General features: G+C 39.9%; 1 protein-coding gene across 1 annotated transcript; it reads left to right on the top strand.

Annotated features, from left to right (window-relative positions):
- The first annotated feature begins 261 nt into the window (after nt 1-261).
- Nucleotides 262-16688, top strand: si:ch211-79k12.1 (uncharacterized protein LOC568891 homolog). The gene is made up of 7 exons (XM_041792935.1): nt 262-413; nt 1120-1241; nt 1716-1914; nt 5374-5519; nt 8421-8565; nt 14744-14888; nt 15925-16688. Exons 1-7 carry the CDS (start codon nt 362-364, stop codon nt 16010-16012), a joined length of 897 nt encoding a protein of 298 aa, XP_041648869.1. The 5' UTR covers nt 262-361; the 3' UTR covers nt 16013-16688.
- Nucleotides 16689-20177: the final 3489 nt, after the last annotated feature.

Here is a 20177-nt window from a genome sequence, read left to right as displayed (position 1 = left end):
TGTGCTGCAAACATGATCAGCTCGATTTCCCCCGGAGACAAATGACGCAGCAAGATTTTGAGCGGCACATCACTTTCATTTGCACTTGAAAAAAAACTTGATACAGCCATGAGAAAAAGGAGTCATAAGGCTCGTTACGGCTCGATTGTCCATCTACTTGGCTATGTAATGATGACTTTGCGTGGTATTATCATCTTTCTGTTCTCTTTTTCAGAGTATTTCGTGCGAATTTCCTGAAAAACAAACGTTTAGCCACACCCCCTTATCCTCACGTATAAAAGGTGACCAAACTTTCATTTCGGGTTAGGAAGTTGACGGTACTACGCAGCATTTAAATCTCAAATTGAAGAGCTTTTCAGCCATGAAACTTCTCCTCGTTATCACAGTGGTCGCCCTGATTCATGGCAGCTATGGTAAATATGACAATTTTTCTAATGGACTATTATACAGTCTCTCCAAAACATTTAATTTTAATGCTCCTCTGCTATGAGCAATTGGTTTAATATTCAAGCCTGGTTCTGCTCTTTTTTTCCCTCCACAAATATATTTATGCGGTGGCAGTCCCTGAGTTTTGAAGGAGTAGGTTTTCTATGTGTGTGCCTGCATATTTGTCTACTTTCCTGTCTGTTTGTTTCTGAGTTTTTCTGTTCTCTAGAGAAAAGTCTTTAGTCTCTCTTCTGTCACACTGATGGGTTTCCCCTGAGACTCGGACCAAAACAGGAAGTGATAGGGGAATTATCAAGGGATTCTTAAGAACAATTAAATATTTTGTGCATACACACTTATGCAGAGACCACTTTTGGCTATGGGTAACTAAATAACATGGACTGTTTTGCTTTTTATTCAGTTTTTCCTTATGTGTAAGTCTGATATCATACCATCAGTAAAGCAGGAGAACCTGTTTTTAGGTCATGTGGTCAGTCGGAGCGTGACTGGCATATTTCCAGAGAAAACCTGAAACAAAATGTCAGGAAGAGGAAGAGGTTGTTTTGTATGTGTTGCCCAGAACAGCAGCTCGATCCCTTCAATTCAGGTCATCAGGCTTTTTTACTCCTGGGCCCAACTCCCTATTCATGCTGTGATCAATAACCTGCATCTCTAATCTCTGTCCACATGCAGCCACTTTGCTCATTAAAGGGCCAACCCAGCCGGTCCTGGAGGGAGACAGCGTCACACTGGAGTGCCAGTACACCGGGTCTGATCTGAACATCAGCCAGGTTCACTTTGAGGTTTTCTCCAAGGTGAGTAAATATGAGAAGAAACAGGAAGGTCAGGGAGGAGAAAAGGTGGAGGAAGGAAAATCGATCAAAGGGGTAACATGTTTGATTTGTATCATTTAAAGTACTGTAGGTAAAGTACTGTAAATGATCATTACATAGTGGAAAAATGTATTAACCACACTATTTTCATTTCTTTTTTGAATAATTAGGCTCCAACACAACATAGGAACAAATTTCTTCCATTGTAACTTGTCATACCCTTTACAGTATGAACTAATATTTGCATAGAGCTGTCACCTGTGCTGGGTAAATATCCCCGCCCACCGCTGTGTTGTTTAACAAAGAGGAATTCAGCACATAAGGTGCAAATCATTAGAGTTCTGTTTTAGTTAATGTCATATTTTTATTTCCTAAATATAATGACAAAATAGGAATTGAAATCCACACTTGCCTTTTTGTTCTTTCTGCAACAATGATAAGGTATTTTTTTCTCAGTATACACAGATGTGGCGTCCAGTTCTGGAGCGATTCTGGTGCTTCTATTCGATGCAAGTCGAGCAGACCGGAGACAGCCTCACCCTGTCCATCGCCCACACAGGAAAGTACTATGAGGGACCCTACCGCTGTGTGTCTGACGCCGAAAACGTGACCGAGGAAGACAAATCCTCCCAGCCAGTGGGCTTCAAAGTGCATTGTGAGTTTCTGGGTTGATTTGGGGTTGCAGCCATGTCAGGGCTGTCTGCTGAAAGTCTGTGGAACAATGAATCTGTGACACTGCTTCCCTTTTCTATGACAAATAAAGAACTCTCAGATATTTCATGCTGTCTGTGCCCTGCAGAAGTCAAACAGAGTTCTGCAGGAATATGACAAAAGGCTAGTCATACTTGGGACCTGCATAAATTTGCATTGTTTGACTTTGAGTAAAGTAGAATTAGTTGACCTAAGAAGAAGAAATAATAGCAATTAAGTGTGACGTGGTAAATAATATTTGTCAGCCATTCCCAAACTGCTATCCCTTACTTTAAATTCTAAAAAATATCTGCTGCCCAACTAAACACCTAATTTAAAATTTCTCAACATTTAATAAGAGTGCACTCACATAAAGCAATCTGTAGCAATCTTTGCCAAAGACCACTTGAGTCCCAAATGCCAGTTTGTTTGACCGTTATTCTCTGTTGTCCATTATTCATGCACAATCATGGGTGTGCAGCAGTGTTAATTTCCTGCTTTAAACTATTACTAAAAATATTGGTTGAATACCTTTTTCCACGAGGAAGACAAGACTAGCACTAGTCCAAAATAGATCTTCGATTATAAAAACAGACAAAAAGTAAGTTTAGTTTTCATCAAGGAGATTTAAATGTTAGTGCTGGACTGCTGAATGTGCAAAGTCCATGATGCTTCTCCGCTGTCCAGATGATCTATAAAAAAACAAGCAGAGATAAGGTGAGAAATCATTCAAAGTAGGCCAGTATTTTCTTCAGTATGTTTTAAAGTCGTAAAAGTATTGATAGTGCATGATATCAGTGTTTTACATTTCTATAAACTTGACAATATCACTACAAAAATAATTGTTTTGATAAGAAGTAATGACCAAAATCTAAGGATTATTTATCGGCTAAAACTGGACATAAATGTCTCAGAGTTTTCATCAACTAAAATTAGCCTAAATTCTAAAATTTATACAAAATCTAAAATAACTTCCAAAATCAACATTGGTGTGCAGCATAGATGTGATACGTAATCCATACAATTGACAGTTCCCCTTAACACTTGTTTTAAATAATACTGGAAGGCTTGAAAGCAATATCTTACCAAAATCACTTAAAATAAGCTGCAAAGTCAATGAAGTTGTGGACCTGTTACTGTTGTGTTTCATGTAACTGCTTGATAAAGTAGCCAGCTCAGGCCTAGTTTGGTTTAGTGCAGGGGTGTCCAACCTTTCCCACCGAGAGTCACATACAGAAATATATAAGGATGGTGGGGAACTTTCTTATACCTCACCTTGAAGATAGTAAAGTTAGAAAGACAAATCTAATGTAGATTAAGATTTGCTAAGTTAATGAGTACACCTAAATGGCTAGTTAACAACTGACAGGGCAAATAGTCATCAAGGAAGCAAACCAGGAGCACACTCTGACAATAAACTTCTTAAGGTGCACAACAGAAAAGACTTAATAAACTGTAGAGAGAAAAAAGCCTTTTAAAGTAGTTTTATTTCTGTTTACATAAAACTGTAAAAAAAATGTAAACATGTGTTCACTCAACTCAGAAAATAGAGCTAAAATAGCTGTTTTGGATTTTTTTAGTATGGTTTCTCCTCTCTACTACTTTGTAAAGAACAGCCAAAGTAGGAAAACAAGTTTGGCTTGCTCTGCCCTCATGTGTGCAAAGATAAATGCATTTTTTTAGGATTTGCATTAAAGTACAAAGCTGCAGACTTCTTACAACTTACTTTCCGAAGCAAGTATGCCATTCTGGGCCTTATAATACATTGGCCTTAACTTATCATTTCAAAAACATCAATAGAGCTGCACAAAAGTTGAAATTCCTGAAATGTTGTGTTGTCGTCACTTTACAGTACAGGCAAACTTGGCTCAACTCATGCTCAGATGGCAAAGACTGTTAAAATTCTTGCCTTAACTTAGTTACCACCATCTACTGGACACTGGTAGGAATCGGCAAATTGGCAGCCAAGCCCTTAGATCATTGGGGGGCACCAAAGATCTTTGGGGAGGCAGTGAGGCTTTGTCTGCTCTGAGGCTGCCAAAATTAGATTTGCAAATATTGACTAAAACCATGATAAAGCAGTTATAAAGTAGTTTATACAAAGGTGTTTTGATAAGAAAAGCATGCATATGCCTTTTTTAGCGTTTTATCAGTCAAATAATTAAAATCAGTGTTGATTTCTGATGGCCATGTGTCACTTTTTCTTCTCCCTTGGGTCCTGGGAGAAGAAATGTAAATGTAGGGGGGCCTCAGGGAAAAATGGTTGGGAAACACTGCCTAAGATGTATTCTTTTTAACCTATGAAGACTTCACTTGAAACAACAGTTACACAGTTATACTATACTTGATTATTAAGTTAACTTAATTTATGTGAGTCTGGATAGCTATCAGGGTTTAAAAATAAAAGCAAGTCTGTATCCAAACAAAAATTCAACTACCCTTAGTTCAAGACAGCACAAAAATATAAACCCTTGTGTTTTTGATTGTCTAAAAAAAATGTCTTACGCCTAAAAGGTTAAGGGGACCACAGCCCACAATTTGGGAAACACAGGTAATAAGAGGTAATAAGAAAGAACAGAGACACTTTGAATCTTTGCAATTTTGCTCCTATTTCCAAGCAGCAGGAGGTAAAGACAATCTCTCAGACACTGTGTGGACATGTCTTTGTTCACAGTGAGGGAGAGAAAAACATATAAATAGTTAATACCTTGAGATATATCTTTACAGGGCAGCTGTACAACAAAACAAGTGTAAAAAAAACAGGGACACGGTGCACACACTGTGAAAGCCATGCTAGCTTGACTGAAGTTATTTCTCTCTGCACTCAGAGCGAACAAAGACACATTCTCCTGGTTCTTCTCAAGTTTGGAACTATCATTGTAGGATACACAGCTGAATGAAACGGCATCCATGGCGTAGCAAGTCAGATTATCAGTGTCCTCTATCTTCTCAGTGGCCATCAAATCGACCGCGATGCTGTTTGATAGGCTCCTCAGCCTCATGGGGGGAATCAATAAGTGGCAGAGATTAGAATGGACTAAAGGACTGAAGGAGACAGAGAGGGAGAAAGAGAGGAGCCAGGAGCACGAGCTGGATGGACGTGGGCCATCTATTGAGATGGAAGAGAAAATGAGCCATTATTCACAACACTGCCTCTCTAAAGACTCCGATAAGATGAAGCCTATTATCATTATTATTGATCGCTCGGTACAGTCTGTACCACTGGGAGGCATTATACCCGAGCCCTATACACTCAAATATACTTAAAGATCTGGATGTTTACCAGCTGCTACCGCTGCAAACATATGTTCAGTCACGTCCCAGAACTCTTCAAGAGGTAGCTTCAGTGAACATTAATTTCCATGTTCATTAATGCTCCATCATGCCTTATAATCCCTGCTGGTTTTTTCCCCTTCAAAATCAGATATGGGGGAGCTGCTTCTGAACAGAGACGGCTACGGCAGGTACCTGGGGACGCCAGAGGAGCTGAAGGTGCGACTCGGAGATGACGTGGTGGTGTACTGCTCTGCCAGTGCATCCGAGGAGCCAGTCTACTTCTGGAATAAAGACGTGAGAAAGAGTTGGGATTTTGCTGTGTCCTCATTATGCTTTTGGAAACTTCTTTAGTTTGACCTTATTTTTTCTTCTAGCGTTGTCTCTAGGTCTCTTTTTCATTCATGTCTTAGCTCAGACATTCTTTTAATTTTTCAGACTTTCTCACACCACTTTTTCTCTGTCTGCCTGTTGGCTTTTCATCCCTTCTTCTTCTGAAGTGCTCTGTATTTAAGTGACCGGTTGGCTTAGGCCCACCGCTCGCTGTGGGGATTGCAGCTCACCCACTTACAAAGGATTAATAGTTTAATGAGGTCTAGACAAGAGCCAGTCAACCTGAAAACAATTATGCGGATAGATTTCTAATGATTTTCTCAGTGTTTGGTTAACCAGTATTGAATTATTCAACTGGGCCCTTTGCTGAGCTGAGGAACCCTCGCCCGAGGGAAATTAAGACGTCTCTATGTTAAGCGCCAATGTGCCAAAAGGCACGTAGAAAAAGATAATGATGACTATGGAGATATACTGTGCCCTTGTGGTGAGGAAATGGTATTACACCCTGCCACCACCAATAACAGGTGTAATGAATCTACATTGTGCAACGATGAAGATATCTTGGGACCAGGCGGACATAATTGCAAAGTTTCCTCTTTTGTTATACTTCCTGATAAGTCAGCTTGGGGTTAATGTGCTTGTTAAAGGGTCATTGCTAATCCGGGTTCTAAATTGGCTTACAAACCCAAATCCAATTCAGTGGACATTTTATACTGCTAATATTGTTTGTCCTTTGCATGATCATATAGGTTTTTGTCAGAATATCCAGCACTGTCCCCCCGATGATGAATAAAATTAATGCCACACTGAGTGACAGAGCCATCACAGTATGGAGATTGAATCATTTCACGCTGGAGGTTCACCCGTCGATCTGTTTGTGTTGTATTTACATAAGTCACAAACGTCTGGAAAGGAGGAGTGAGACACTCAAGGGACTGATGAGATGGGATAGGATGATTGTCTACCTGTGAGTGTAAGCCTACTGTACGTATGACAGGAATAGATATAAGGCAGAAAGTGGCATCAGAGCATCCCCGCTTTGACAGACAGCTGCCGCAGGGACATTGGCCCCTGGGTAATGACAGCAGGACAGAGGCAGAAACGGGCAACTACATTGGGAGCCAGTGGATTTGCATACAAAATGCTGCTTTGGCCAAACCTGGCCTTTATGGGAAATCCTCTTAATTCAGATCCATTCAAATTGAAATGGACTTTCTTGGCAGGAGCTGCAGCTCCCAGGAGCCAAATCATTTGCATGGTGTAATGTCTTTTTTTTTCTTTTTTTTTTTTTGTTACCCGTCCTTCACGTTGGTTTGTTTTCCAATCCTTGTGTTTGGCCTATTATTTGTTTCCTCCCATGTCGGGCTCTATCTCGTAATAGTGCTGCTATTTTTGTGTCAACAATTCATCCTGCTCCCTTGCCATCTCATTATGGGTTGTGTTAACAGTGTGTTGTGTCGGCGTCATTCTTTGCGGATGATGGTATTCTCTGGGTTATTGACTTGTGCCGATGTGTGTTCATTCATTTGGGATTACTGCTCAGGTAAATACACTTCATTTGGGACTTTAGGGACGGTTCTCTGAGGGCTGAAAACAAAGAGGATATTTCTGTCTGTATTTCTGTCTGTGTCTCACAGCCATTGTCTGTGTTACTCACTATTTCGTTCAATTTTGTTCTCCCTATTTGTCCTTTTTACTCGTTTAGTCATCAGCCAAAATAATGCTTTCTGCACATTTCCTTGCTATTTCTTTATTTTACACTTATCATTTCTCATTGTTTTAATTCTCTATCCCTCTGCTTCTTCTACCTGCATCATTTTTTCTCTGTCTGACCTGTAGTCCAAGCTCAGTGTTATCTTAATTTGTCAGAGCTTGTCAATACTCCCAGGGCTGCAAACAGTCAGACCAATAAAAAACATTTTTCTTCCTCCCCAGCGCTCTGTTTATGTACGCTTTGTTGTATTTATTTATTTATTTGTTCAATTTAAAAGAACTGGGCAGAAAAACATTGTAGAACACCTCTGTAATAGTGCTGGTTTGACAATTTCAGCCATACCATGAAAGGTGAAATGACAGCTACCAAAGACTTTTTGAATCTACTCAAACACCACCAAACTATAACCTTATAGAAGAGTCCAACTACAGGAACACTTAAGGTAGGTTTTGGGGGTGGTTTCATGTTAGGAACCTGGGCCAGGATCTGGGTGAATTGACCCCAAGGTCCAGTCCACTCAGGCACACGGCTTTAGTCTGCTTGAAGAGGTGGTAATAGACACAATTCATGTGTACTCAGGCACAGTAAACAGATGTTACGCATCTTTACCAAATACTCTATGAGCAGAGTTGTTAAGTCAACTCTAAATGTTCCCTGTCTCTTTAAAAACCATTGCACCAATGCATCATGGGCCCATATTCATCTTCTGAGCTGCACGGTAGATGTAAAAGTAAGAAGAAGTCCCCTGTTAACATCTAAAAATATTACAAACATCCATAGTAGCCTGCAGGATGGACTCCACTGTCCACACAGAACATAAACAAATGAAAACACAAATGGTTGCCATGTCTGTCTCACCTTTCATGTTCTTGTTAGGTTTGCAAACCAGCTACATGCATACTGTCCCCGTACTGTTTTAGACTATGCACATTTGCAAATGTTCCCAAACATGGATTGATGTTATTAATGCTAAGCAGATGAAATATTCATGTCTAATGTGAAAACATCCTGAAACTATGTGAACAATAACTACAAAATTAGAACAAAGCATACCCTAGTTCTAAAAGTAAGCTGGTCACACACTCAAGCATCTTTGAACCTTGATTTTCAATTAAGTATGCTTGTATGTTTGTCTTATTTTCATCTCCAAGGGAGACGACTGGATCCTTCCTTCCTCTAAGCTGACTCTGAAGAAGGTGACCGCGATGGATGGAGGTCAGTACACTTGCATGGCTGAGCATCCCTCTGTGGAGGCCCTGAGCAAGAAACGCACCATCAGCATCACTGTGCTGCCTGGTAAGAAAAGACTATGGATTTACTTTAGTTAAATAAGTCCAGACTGAGTGTAGTGAAGTTGTTTCGGTAGCACTTTATTTTAGTGGGCCCTAATTACATGGTTATTTTATAGAAATAATGTGGTAATTACTGAGTAATATGTTTCTTACCAAGTAAAAACGTGATAATATTAAGAATATATTTTATACTAATAATGTATTATCAAGTGATTCCTGGTAATATTGTGGAAGTTTCCTTGTAATAAGGGGCCATAACCATAACCCTCTAACCCTAACCCTTGTAATTTTGTGGCAACTCTGTGGTAATTAGGTGGTAATTCAACTTACTATGACCCTCTAACCCTAACCCTAGCCCTTGTGTTATTGTGGCAATTCTCTGGTAATTGGGTGGTATTTTACCAAGTAATTTCTTAGATGATGATTTCTTTCTTTGATGAGGCCCATTTAATTTCTTTATTTTGATCCACTAAATTGAAGTGAGTCCAATATTATATAATTTTAAAATCATTTTCATGGTTAGGGTGAAGGTTAGGGCAGTGCTTTCCAAGGTGTGGGGCGGGGCCCACTGGGGCTGCAGGTGGGCCACAAGAGACCTTTTACCTTAGATAAAAACCATGAACATAATTTCAAAAATTAAAACCAAGTTTGAAACGATCATAAATGATTCCCTTACATGTTCAAATGCTTTTTAAAAGTCTAAGATGTTACATAACACAGCTAGGCGATTTAAACTACATGCCACCTACATTTATTTGTCTGATATACAGAATGGTGTCATGGTTTAACTGGTGCTGAATAACTGATGATGTTCCATTAAACTTTCCATTATTTTACTTTAACATTGTTAGGAAGGGTTTATGGTGTCACAACATAAATTTTAAGTGATTTATAATAGAAAAGAACAATATAGATGACTCTACAGATGCCGGTTTCAACAAAATGAATGCTATTCGCTCATTAATTGTACTTACAATGTTCATGCCAAAACTTCTCGCTAATGTTAATGTCTTTGAAAAACAGGCATTTGCTTAGAAATTCTCTGCTTATAAAATAAGAGCGTTAAATACTTGTTATTTTGTTACAGAGTTACTAATTTTGAATCTCTTGTTATGGGTGAATAAAAGTTTTGGTAGACCCCAGAAGACTTTCAGGAGTGCACTGAAGCTTGAGAAAGGCTGGGGTACAGGTGGGTTAGAGCAGTGTTACTCAACCCTGCTCAACCAAAGAGTCAACAAAAAAGTGGCAAAAATGGGGGAGAAATGACAAAAAATGAGTTACAGGTGGCAAAAATGGTCAAAAAGTGGAAGAAATGTAGCAAAAAATGAGTAACAAGAGACTAAAATGGGCAAGAAGCAGCAAAGAGTGGCATCAATGAGAAAAGAGGAAAAAATTGCAAATAGCAAAAAGGGATAAAAGTGGCAAAAATGGATTAACAGTGGCAGAAAAGGGCAAAAAATTGCGAATAAGTGCAATACAAATATACAGACAAAAAATAAAGGTAGACAATCATATTTGACAATTAAAGCATACTGTGTAAGTGGGGGAAACAAACTTGCAATGGATCATTTCTGAGGCCAAAGTTTCCAAAGTTTTTTAAGGCTTTCTGGGGGAATAATATTTCAAATTAGGATATTAAAGAGCCACAAATGTTTACAAAAGAGCCACGCATTAAGTATCACTGGGTTAGAGGGTGAGGGTAAGGACTGAAGTAAAATGCCACCTAATTACCGGAGAATTACCACAATAATACACAGAATTACTAGATAATTAATACATTATTATTATTATGTAATTACTTCCTTTATATCACCATATTTTTGAGTTAAACTTAATAAACTGCCAGCTTATTACAAGGTAGTTACCACTTTATTATAAAGACATTACTGGGTCATTCAGGCCCACTAGAATAAAGTGTCACAATTTTTTCTTCCTCCTCCTTCTTAAATCTCGTTTTGGTTTTCTTTGTAGCTGTTGAGAAACTCAACATTCTCTCTGTAAACACAGTAAATTCTTTGCCTAACTTCCTCTTCAAACAGCTGCTAAAATGTGACAGAAAGGCCCAGTGTTGCAGTCCAATTATGCCATGAACATCTGCAGAAGTTCTCATTCAAAAGTGCAGGGGTAAATCTTCTAAATTTCAAAGAAAGTAGCACAGTATTGAGGTTATGGAAAGTGAAATGACAAAAACAATGGGAAAAAAGATTGTGATACAGAAATAAAAAGAGGCGATGACATAGATAAAAACAACACTCACAAAAAGGTGACAACAAATGTTGGAAATGAAATCAAGTGTAAATGTCAAATGAAAAAACGTAAGACAATCCTAGAGGACATGATACATTTTAAACAGCAGGAGTAAATGGCAATGACAAAACTTTAAAGGGTAAGAGGATAATTATGAGATATAAAAGAATCAATGCTTTTATGTGACCTTAGATATTTTCCTCCTCTGATAGAAATATCAAATCACACGTAAGTGCACTTTAGAGACATTAGAAAAACCTCAGAGCCATTAGAGACTGACATTTGCAAGTTGGTGATAAGTGGTGTGTTTTTTTATGCTTTATTTGCACGATAATATTGTTCATACTTTACAGATTTAAAGTTGCACAAGGGAGTATCTATCTCACTCTAAAATAATACAATGCAGCATAACACATGATGATTCTCATAAGTGATAGGCAGCAGATATCCCTTTATTAGAAGGCTGTTTGTTGTTGCTTTTTCAGTTGAATATGCTCACAGTGACAGTCAATCTGTATGACCGACAGTCAATCTTATGCCTCCTGAAATGTGAAGATTGTATTCAAGTGGAGTGCTAATTTCATTACAATATTACAGCTAATCCAATTTACAGCACTTCATCTGTCTTCATCATCTTTATCAGTGACCTGTGAGATGACGGCGCTGTGTTAATGCACCACCGTTTTTAAACACCGTCCTCTCAAGCAGTCCGATTCATAAGCCTTGTGATTTCAATCATTGAAATTACGGAACCTCTAAAAATGCAATTAAGCCAATGCATGTTATTTATTATGGTAGAGCTATCTTATTACCGCTGCAATTGACTCATTGGTCACCGCGCTCTGCGATGTCTGCAGGATTTCCTCCAGAGCACATGTACTAATTAAAAAGCTAATAATTTCTCGATGCTTGGATAATGTTTGTTCATCCTTGAAGGTATGGTGTGCAAATGTCGCATGTCACTGCGGTTGCTTTTGAGTTTGAGCTTCAGTGGTGATACCAACCTTTAGCAAACAAGTTCCTGCATGACTCCAGCTGCCAAGACATCCTCTTAACATATGGGATCACTGGATAAATAAACAGACAAAGTGGGTGTTTTTAAACCTGTGGGGAAGTGTAAAACTGTGTTGGGTGCTCTTGGAAAAAAGAGGGGGGATTATTTACTGTAAAGACAGAAGAAACCAGGCTTTCCAAACATGAAAAATAGAACAAAAATGTGAAAGGAAATACAAAACAAGCCTTAATTACAATAGCAAAGCATTTAAAAGCCAACATGTTTTGACCATGTAGATCTTAATCAGGGCTTTCTAGGCTGATATGTTTTGGCTTTTTAAATGTGTTCACCATTATAACTCATTTTTTACATACCCCATACATATTATTAGGGAATTGCAGAGCCTTTCAAAAAACTTTAAGGGGGGCTGGATGAGCACTCAGCTATTGTCACGCCAAAACACAATTCTTTCTCATCAGTGGAGCCAGCTGGAAAATCAAACCCAAGCCAAAGTTGGTCAGGAGAATTGCAAAAACATCTTTTCAATTTAGAAAAGCTTGTAGTGAGATTCTTTGCTCTACCGTTACTAAAGAAATTACCTCCATTTCAGATAAAACTGCAGCTAAAACTTAACTTTGGAAAGCAGATGGACTGATCAGATTCATGTCTGTCATCAGGCATATGATCTTGTAAAGCCTCAAGCTGAAACGTTCATGCCTGGTCCAAGTGCTGACAGACCAATCAGCATCTTTAAAGGACAATGAGGTGGTAGCTACAGGTGAGGTTTAGTTGTACTGCAAGCTGGTGTGGCAATCAGCTTGGATGTAGCTATAGTATAGCAGCAGTTCTTATCAGAGTTGGGCCACATTGCTTTACAAGAAGAGCAAAGAAATGTGCTGAAAGCTTTTCTTGGCAGAGAAGCTGTTTGCTCTTGCTCTTCTCCCGGTTATCTTCAGTAACCCCTGATTTCTACCAGATGAGTGTATGATCCATCTGCTCCATCATGGCAATGGAGCCAATAGGTTTCAGTTTTAGTCACTGAGAGTGCTTTCACCAGCTCTGATGGAGTACAGTTCTGCTCCGTTCAGTTCGGTAAAGCATGGCATGCATTTTTTTTTGCATTTCTATATACCAAAACTAGAAAAGCACTCGGAGAGCACAGACCTCTACCATTAGCCCTATCTCCCAATAACAACGAATCCTTTAAAAAATTCCTGGATCCAGACGGGGATCTGGATCACTCCCAAAATATAATCAGTTCTCCCTTATGCCATTTGTGACATTTCCTGAAAATTTCATCAAAATACATCTGTAACTTTTTGAGTTATGTTGCTAACAAACTAACTAACAAACCTGATCACATAATCTCCTTGGCAGAGGTAAAAATGGAAAGGGTCCCAAAAAAGACCTGTACTGTCCCAGTTTTTTGGCACCTTTCCGTAAGGGTACCAATCTTACCTATCTGTCCCAAAAAGGTGGAGCTACACACAAGAGGGGTTTGCACTGACGCTACTTTTAGCGCGTGACACGACTGCTCAGGCAGACTGCAAAACAAAACACAGAAGTCTGCTCTGCGAGGAGTGGGTGATAACGGGAGAGAAACAGACCTATATCTGCGTAAACTGTGGATATTTTGACTCAACAGAGATTCAAACGGTTTCCTAGTCTGTGGATATTGATATGTGGCCACAAATCCAGATTCCTGACATTTATCTGGACCTGGTTTTAAGTACACAAAGCAGAGCCTGAAGGCACTCATCAGCCAGGTTTATCCGTGATGGATGTGAATCTGAATTCACGTTGAGGTTTTGTGAATGCGACACTCTAGATCAGTCGATTCTCTGTAATCTAGCTGGTTATTCATCTACATTTTAACTTTAGGTAACCTGTGAAAAGATTGCTCTGTGGTTGTTCAACATGTTAGTAAAACTTCAGGCTGTAGCCTATTTTAAAACCAGATCAATGCATCTAGGATTTCATGGACATGGACGCCATGATGATTACGATCAACGCATGGTTGGAGAACCTGGTGGAGTTTGAGAAATCTAATGGAGTTAATAACACCCTGGATACCGAGACCGTCCCAAAGTCTGACATTAAGGAGGAGACACTAATCCTTATTGTGGAGGGCTTTCTGCTTTACACCTATGAACCTTTGATCCACGTGCTGAACCGTTACTTTATATCTATCCCGTACAAAGAATGCAAAAAGAGGAGGTGCTCTAGGAACTACACAGTGCCATTCCACCTGGCCTGTTCGATGGCCACATCTGGCCCATGCATTTGAAATACAAGAACATCACTTATATTATGTCGTATGAACTGTAATAGACTAGATATATTCACATATTATCATACCGTTTTGACTCAAAATGTTTCTGTACACGTATTCCATCAGCTAATGACCTGTACTGACCATGGTTTACATAGTTAAGATGTAGTTATTTAAAAACAACACTTTTCAGCTGAAATGAAGCTGATTACTCCTTATTCCCTACTGATTTCTGTCACTCATCCTTTCTACAACTCAGTGACTGGAATAGCAGACTCACGCTGCATGTGAGGCCATAGAATCTGGCCCATTCATCTTCTTTGGCTTGGCAAAGCTTGGTGTTTTTGTTCCCTAAACCCACCCCCCTAACTTTATTTTCAGGTGTTTACTTTCTACTTTAAAAGAAAGGACTTCTTTTGAAATGTATTCACAGACAAGGGGTCACCAGACAGTTTCTAAAATTGTAAAAGGCAGACTTCTCTAAGATACATGCTGTGTCCAGCAGTAGATCTGTCTGAGCTCCAGACAGACACACTCTTTCTCTTGCACAAACAAACAGGATGTTGTCTTTAGAAGCTTTGCCTGCAGGCAGAGAGCTCATAGTTTCTACTGATTTTTGAGTCTGTGTGATGCATGTTTCCCTTCATGTCTGACTGTTCTGTCTGACAGCTGATTCCCCCTGGTACGCGTCCAGTAATGGCCGACTCGTGCTGATGACCTCTGCGGCTGCTGTGTCTCTCCTGGTGCTTATCCTCTCCATGAGCGTGTTCCTGTGCCGCAGGGCCAAGCAGGCCAAGACCAGCAAGGGACCCATGTAAGAAAACACTGTTTGAGTGTTTGTGTCTGCAGCTTTTCCATAAAAAGACATCAATTTTCTCCTTACGTGTGATTTTCCTATTGAATCATATACAAAATCTGATGCATAACCTGCCTCTGAAAGCGTGTGCGCCTTTGTGATTGTTTGATTTCTTCACGGTGCTTTACCCACACTCACCTTCCTATTTTCTTTAACTCAGCCGCAGTCTCTCCTCCTGCAGTTTGACTTTATATTACGGATATGGTTATTGCTGCAATATTTCATTCTGTCTCATGTGATAGAACCAAGGCCATTTCAGCTACAGTGTGGGGATTTAGGTGTGCACCTCGGTGTATACTTCACCTTGTGTCTGTTATGTATGCTAAGTGTTCTTGCAGAAAGCCTTTTCACACATGTGCAAAGTAGTGCTTGTGTACTTTTATGTGTTTAAAAAGGCGTTATTTAAACTGAATATTAATGTATATCTCTGCAGGGTTCACCTTTTTGACCCACATCCTTGATTTCTTTCATGCTCCTTCCTCTCCCTTGTGTTCTTAACACTTCCTGCATGGGAAAAGCTGTGGCTAATAGCACCACTTTAATTCTATGATGGTATATATAGGGAAAAAGGCCACAGCAATGATAAGAGCATTAGAGCAAGTCCCATTAAATGCGTTGCTGACAGTATGTTAATGTGAACCATGACCCCATGCTGCTTCGCTTATTAACTTCTTTTCCATATGGACTTGGGAGGAAAAAAATCAAAGGCATATTTTCTGCAACAGCTGGATTCACATATGATTTCTGTCTTTGTGGTGGGGACAGAGAAAGGAGTTTAATCCTTGTGCATGTGGCTGTGCATGTGCAGCATGAGCAAAAAAGGAGAGACAGAGCTGAATAGAGAAAAATATACTTTCATATCATCAGTCAGGAGTGGGTCCATTGCTCAGGTCTAGTCCATAATTTCCTCACTTATACTTTTCTAGTGCCTACTGAGAGGTCGATATACAGATAATCATGCTCCTCTGTCTTTCTTTCTCTCCCTCTCTTGCAGTGATGACCGCTCTCAGAAGAAACCCATCTACAAAAGCAGTGTGGAGTCCCTACCCTCCACCTCTGGAGACAAACAACCTCTGGTGTAGCTGCACAGGCAGGTGGAAGAGAAGGCTGAGGGGGAGAAGATGGAACGGGGGAGATGGAGTGGGTGGCTGGAAAATGAGGGACGGCATAAAGGGGATACTTAAAGGGGGGAGGAGCTGGTGTATGGATGGTCAGATTGGGGGGAGAAAATAGAGAGGAAAGAAAGGAAATCAAAGAGGGATATTTGGAGGCTTTAGAGGAAGGAAAATCAAAATCAGAAACAAGCAGGGTGTAAAAAAAAAGCCTGAAGGGCAAATGATTGCTTTAGAGAAAAAACAGCTTTGCTTGTGGGTGTATGCAGCAGTTCTGCATCTTAGAAAAAAGGTGGCCAATTTCTTTTCATTCATGCAGCAGCATGGAAAATGGTGGGCTACTTTCTTTGCAAAATAATGTGGGATAATGTAAAGACATCACATGTAATTCTCTCTTTCCTGAGTCAAATATAATTACTCAGCTGTGTGTTATGAATGAGCCTCTTAGGTGATAAAACATGGCTGTTTTTTTTTGTTAGTTTTCTTTCAACCTTATTTTCCTCCAGAGATGAATCATCCGAAAGAATCTGTGAGGTTATTATAATCTTTTTTTTAACTGTGACAGCTTTCAAGCATATTGCACTCCAATATTTAACTTACTGTACTGTGGATTTCTTTGATATTAAATGGCTTTCAGAAAATATTACTTACTGTTCTCCTGTGTGTCATTGATTTTGCTCCATTTCAGAGATACAAAAGAGGCCGGGGAGTATTGACAAGGTGGTGAAAGCCCGACATGCATGCTCGCTTGGTCGCACATCTTCTCAATCCAGTGCCATCTTAGGCTTGCATCAGCTTGTTTACCAACCTTTCCCTTCAGCCTGTGAGACCTCACTCTGAGGCATTGACCTTTACTCAAAGTACTGTGCCTGTGCAGTGTTTTTCCCCATCTGCCTCCAAGCTCTAAACCCATTCTCAGTCAGTTCAGGTTGTGGGCACATGCATGAACTGAATCAAAGTGCACACATGGCAAGAGTAACAGTAGAGGCACGTACCCTTGAAACTTTGCTTATCAATAATAAGGGCAGGCAGGGTGAAACTCTGCTAGCTGTTCTCCAACGTGACTTAGTTTATTTCAATTCCTCTAAAAAATACTCATCATGGACTACATCTTCATCTTTTTAATTTTCTCCTCTGTTGCCTTGTAACCCTCAAACACCATGCCACAGCAACAACCGCTTATTACCACAACCAAGCTCGTAATGCAGAGGATTTCATTATGCTTGTCTGTTGAAGTTATGTTGGGTTTTATGTGGTTTTATTATGCGTGTGTGGTTGACCGTAGGCCGTCGTTAATAATGGGCGAAGCGGCAGTTTAACAATGACACTCCATTAACGGGTGCATGCGCCACAGAGCACAGCCAGGATAATGTTATTAAACTGATTATTCAAAACCCCCCCTGTATGGTTCCCTCTGCTGCAGCCATTTTTTGTCGAGCCTTTTACAGACTGTGTATTTCCTCTCCAACTCCACAAACTTCTGCTTACTTTACGTCTAAGGTCAAGCTCAGGAAGAAAAAAAGACTATAACCAGAACAAAAAGACTTTTAGAAATTTGTCACACTCTATGGGGGAAAAACTTGTAAATTTAAAATGCCCTCTGGTGTGTGAAATGCCAGCGAGCACCGTTTTGTTTTGGCCTTTAAGTCGGTCATGACTGAAAAGCTGTGAGCACCCCTGTGGGATTTGGTCCTGGGCCTTCAAGCGGTTTGCTAGAAAAGACAAGATTATGTTTCAGGAATTTCACAGAGGGGCTGTCTCGAAGGTACAAGGCTGTGGTCGGGAGGAAGAGAATGTAGTTTACAGCGACATCTTGACCTTGATAGTGGCTCATGGAAAAACCGCCGGACATCAGCTCAGGGCGATGTAGAAGCTGTGCAGAGAATACAGAACAGCCAAAAAAAGTTCTGTCTGGAGCAGACAGGGTCCAAACAATAGACTGCATAAGTAATGGGCAAAGCTAGCATCACGTCACCTATTGATCCATCCTTTTGAAGTCTCCTGTTGCCATGTTGGTTTACTGAGGCCAGCAAGAAGATGTGACAGTACTGGGTAAAGAGAGTAACAAGACACATCAGACAGACTGGTTCATATATCCATGGCATGGGATTTCACATCCATCTGGGCAATAACCCATAGAGAAGCAAAACCTCTCCAACTGGATGAACGTTCTGTCACATTTATTACGGGCCAATCAGAGCAATAAAACATGCATTGCATGTAAAAAGTATTCAACACCTGAATGCTTTATCCTTTAATTGATTTTATAAACCAATCATGGTCAATATAATTTGGTATTTTAATAAAAAAAAACAAAAAAAAAACAATTACAACTAGAATGGCCATCTGAGGCGGCAGACCCATGCCTAAGCAGCACCACCGAGGAACTTACGCTCACATTGATTACAATGGTGTTCAAAATTTCGAAGTCTGAGAAAAACTGAATGGGTGCGCGGATCATCACCAAAATCTAATGGATTCTTCCCTGTCACTTTCCCAATATTCCCTGAAAGTTTGGTGAAGATCTGACTTTCCGTTCTCGAGTTATCTTGTACACATACAAACAAAGAAACAAACAAAGTTAAGGAACCCTTTACATAACCCCCTGCCGATTTCATCGGTGTGGGTAAAAAAACTCTAATGTCAACGTGAAAACAGATTTCTACAAAGCAATATCAGTTAAGGTAAAATATCTAATGTAATATAAGGGATTGCGTAAACGTTCATCCACTTTAAAGAGTTGGACCTAATTTAACAGAGATCCAGCCAGTTGCTAGTAGTCTCACAATAAGCAAAATGGGGTCCCCTGAGTGCAGTGAATTTGTGTCAAGTAATTGCAGTGTAACAGCACCTGTGTGTGGAAGGTCCAGGCACTGGTTAATCAGTATTCCTGGCTACCATTACACCATGAAGACAAAAGAACATTCCAACCAGCTCAGAGAAAAGGTTATTGGAAAGTATGAGTCAGGGGATGGACACAAAAAATCCAAGGCACTGAAAATCCCCAGGGTTCAGTTGGAAATGAAAGGATTATGGCACGTGTAAATCTGCCTGGATCAGGCCGTCCTCAAAAACTGAGTGACCTTGCAAGAAGGAGACTAGTGAGAGAGGCCACCAAGACACCTAGGACTACTCTATAGGAGAATCAAGGTTTAATAGCTAAGATGTCAGAGACACTGCATAAACTGTTGCTTGGGTTCTTTACCAGCCAAAGGTTTATGGGAGAGTGGCAAAGATAAAGCCACTGGTGAAGAAAACTCATGTTAAATCTCAACTAGAGTTCACCAAAAAGCATGTGGGAGACTCCATGGTCAGGTGGAAGATAGTCCTCTACTCTGATGTGACTAAAATGATACTTTTTGGCCATCAGACAAGACTCTCTGTTTGGTAGACAAACACTGCACATCACCACAAACACACCATTCCCACTGTGCTGGCAGCATCATGCCCCAGGGATGCTTCTCAGCAGCTGGCACTGGAAGGCTTGTAAAGGTAGAGGGTAAAATGAATACGGCAAAATATAGGATAATCCTGGAGGGCAATCTTATTCGGTTTGCAAGAGAACTACGGCATGGGAGAAGATTAATTTTCCTGCAAGACGATGACCTGAAGCATGTAGCGACAGCTACACTAAAATGGTTTAAAGACAACAGTGCTGTGATTGCAGCCAAAGGTGCATCGACTAAATACTGACTTGAAGAGGGGGTGAATATTTATGAATGCATTACATGACTTATTTGACATTTAATTTATTTATGTAATTTACATTACTTTGTAGAAAGTTGTTTTTCCTTTGACATTAAAGAGCGTTTGTAACTTTTTTTTGTCAAAAAGCAAAATTACATTAGCCATTATTGATTTATAAAATCAATAAAAAGGTCAGACATCCGAGGGAGCAACTACTTTGTACAGGCAAAGGAAGACATAGTAGGTGAGGAATTGAAACGAAGGAGAGAGCAATCAACATTGAAGGAAAATTTTCAAAAAATAATGAATTACTCAGACTTTGTTCAGCACCTAAAGGATTAAATGTTAGCCAGATGTAAGCCAGGAGGCCAGCTGGCCCAGTTATCTCTGAGGGCATGTCTTAGGCTAAACAGTCCACTTCAGAGGCTAATTTATTAGCTGGCAAATT

The sequence above is a fragment of the Cheilinus undulatus genome, linkage group 8 (genome assembly GCF_018320785.1).
Source record: "Cheilinus undulatus linkage group 8, ASM1832078v1, whole genome shotgun sequence".
Classification (NCBI taxonomy): domain Eukaryota; kingdom Metazoa; phylum Chordata; class Actinopteri; order Labriformes; family Labridae; genus Cheilinus; species Cheilinus undulatus.
This window is presented reverse-complemented; position numbering and strand designations above follow the sequence as displayed.

What these genes read in the sequence shown, in the direction of transcription:
- si:ch211-79k12.1 (XM_041792935.1), top strand. Translation starts at nt 362, where the DNA reads ATGAAACTTCTCCTCGTTATCACAGTGGTCGCCCTGATTCATGGCAGC. An exon ending in ACTTTGAGGTTTTCTCCAAG is followed by an intron (nt 1,242 to 1,715) that starts GTGAGTAAATAT and finishes TTTTTTTCTCAG; the next exon opens with TATACACAGATGTGGCGTCC. An exon ending in TCTACTTCTGGAATAAAGAC is followed by an intron (nt 5,520 to 8,420) that starts GTGAGAAAGAGT and finishes TTCATCTCCAAG; the next exon opens with GGAGACGACTGGATCCTTCC.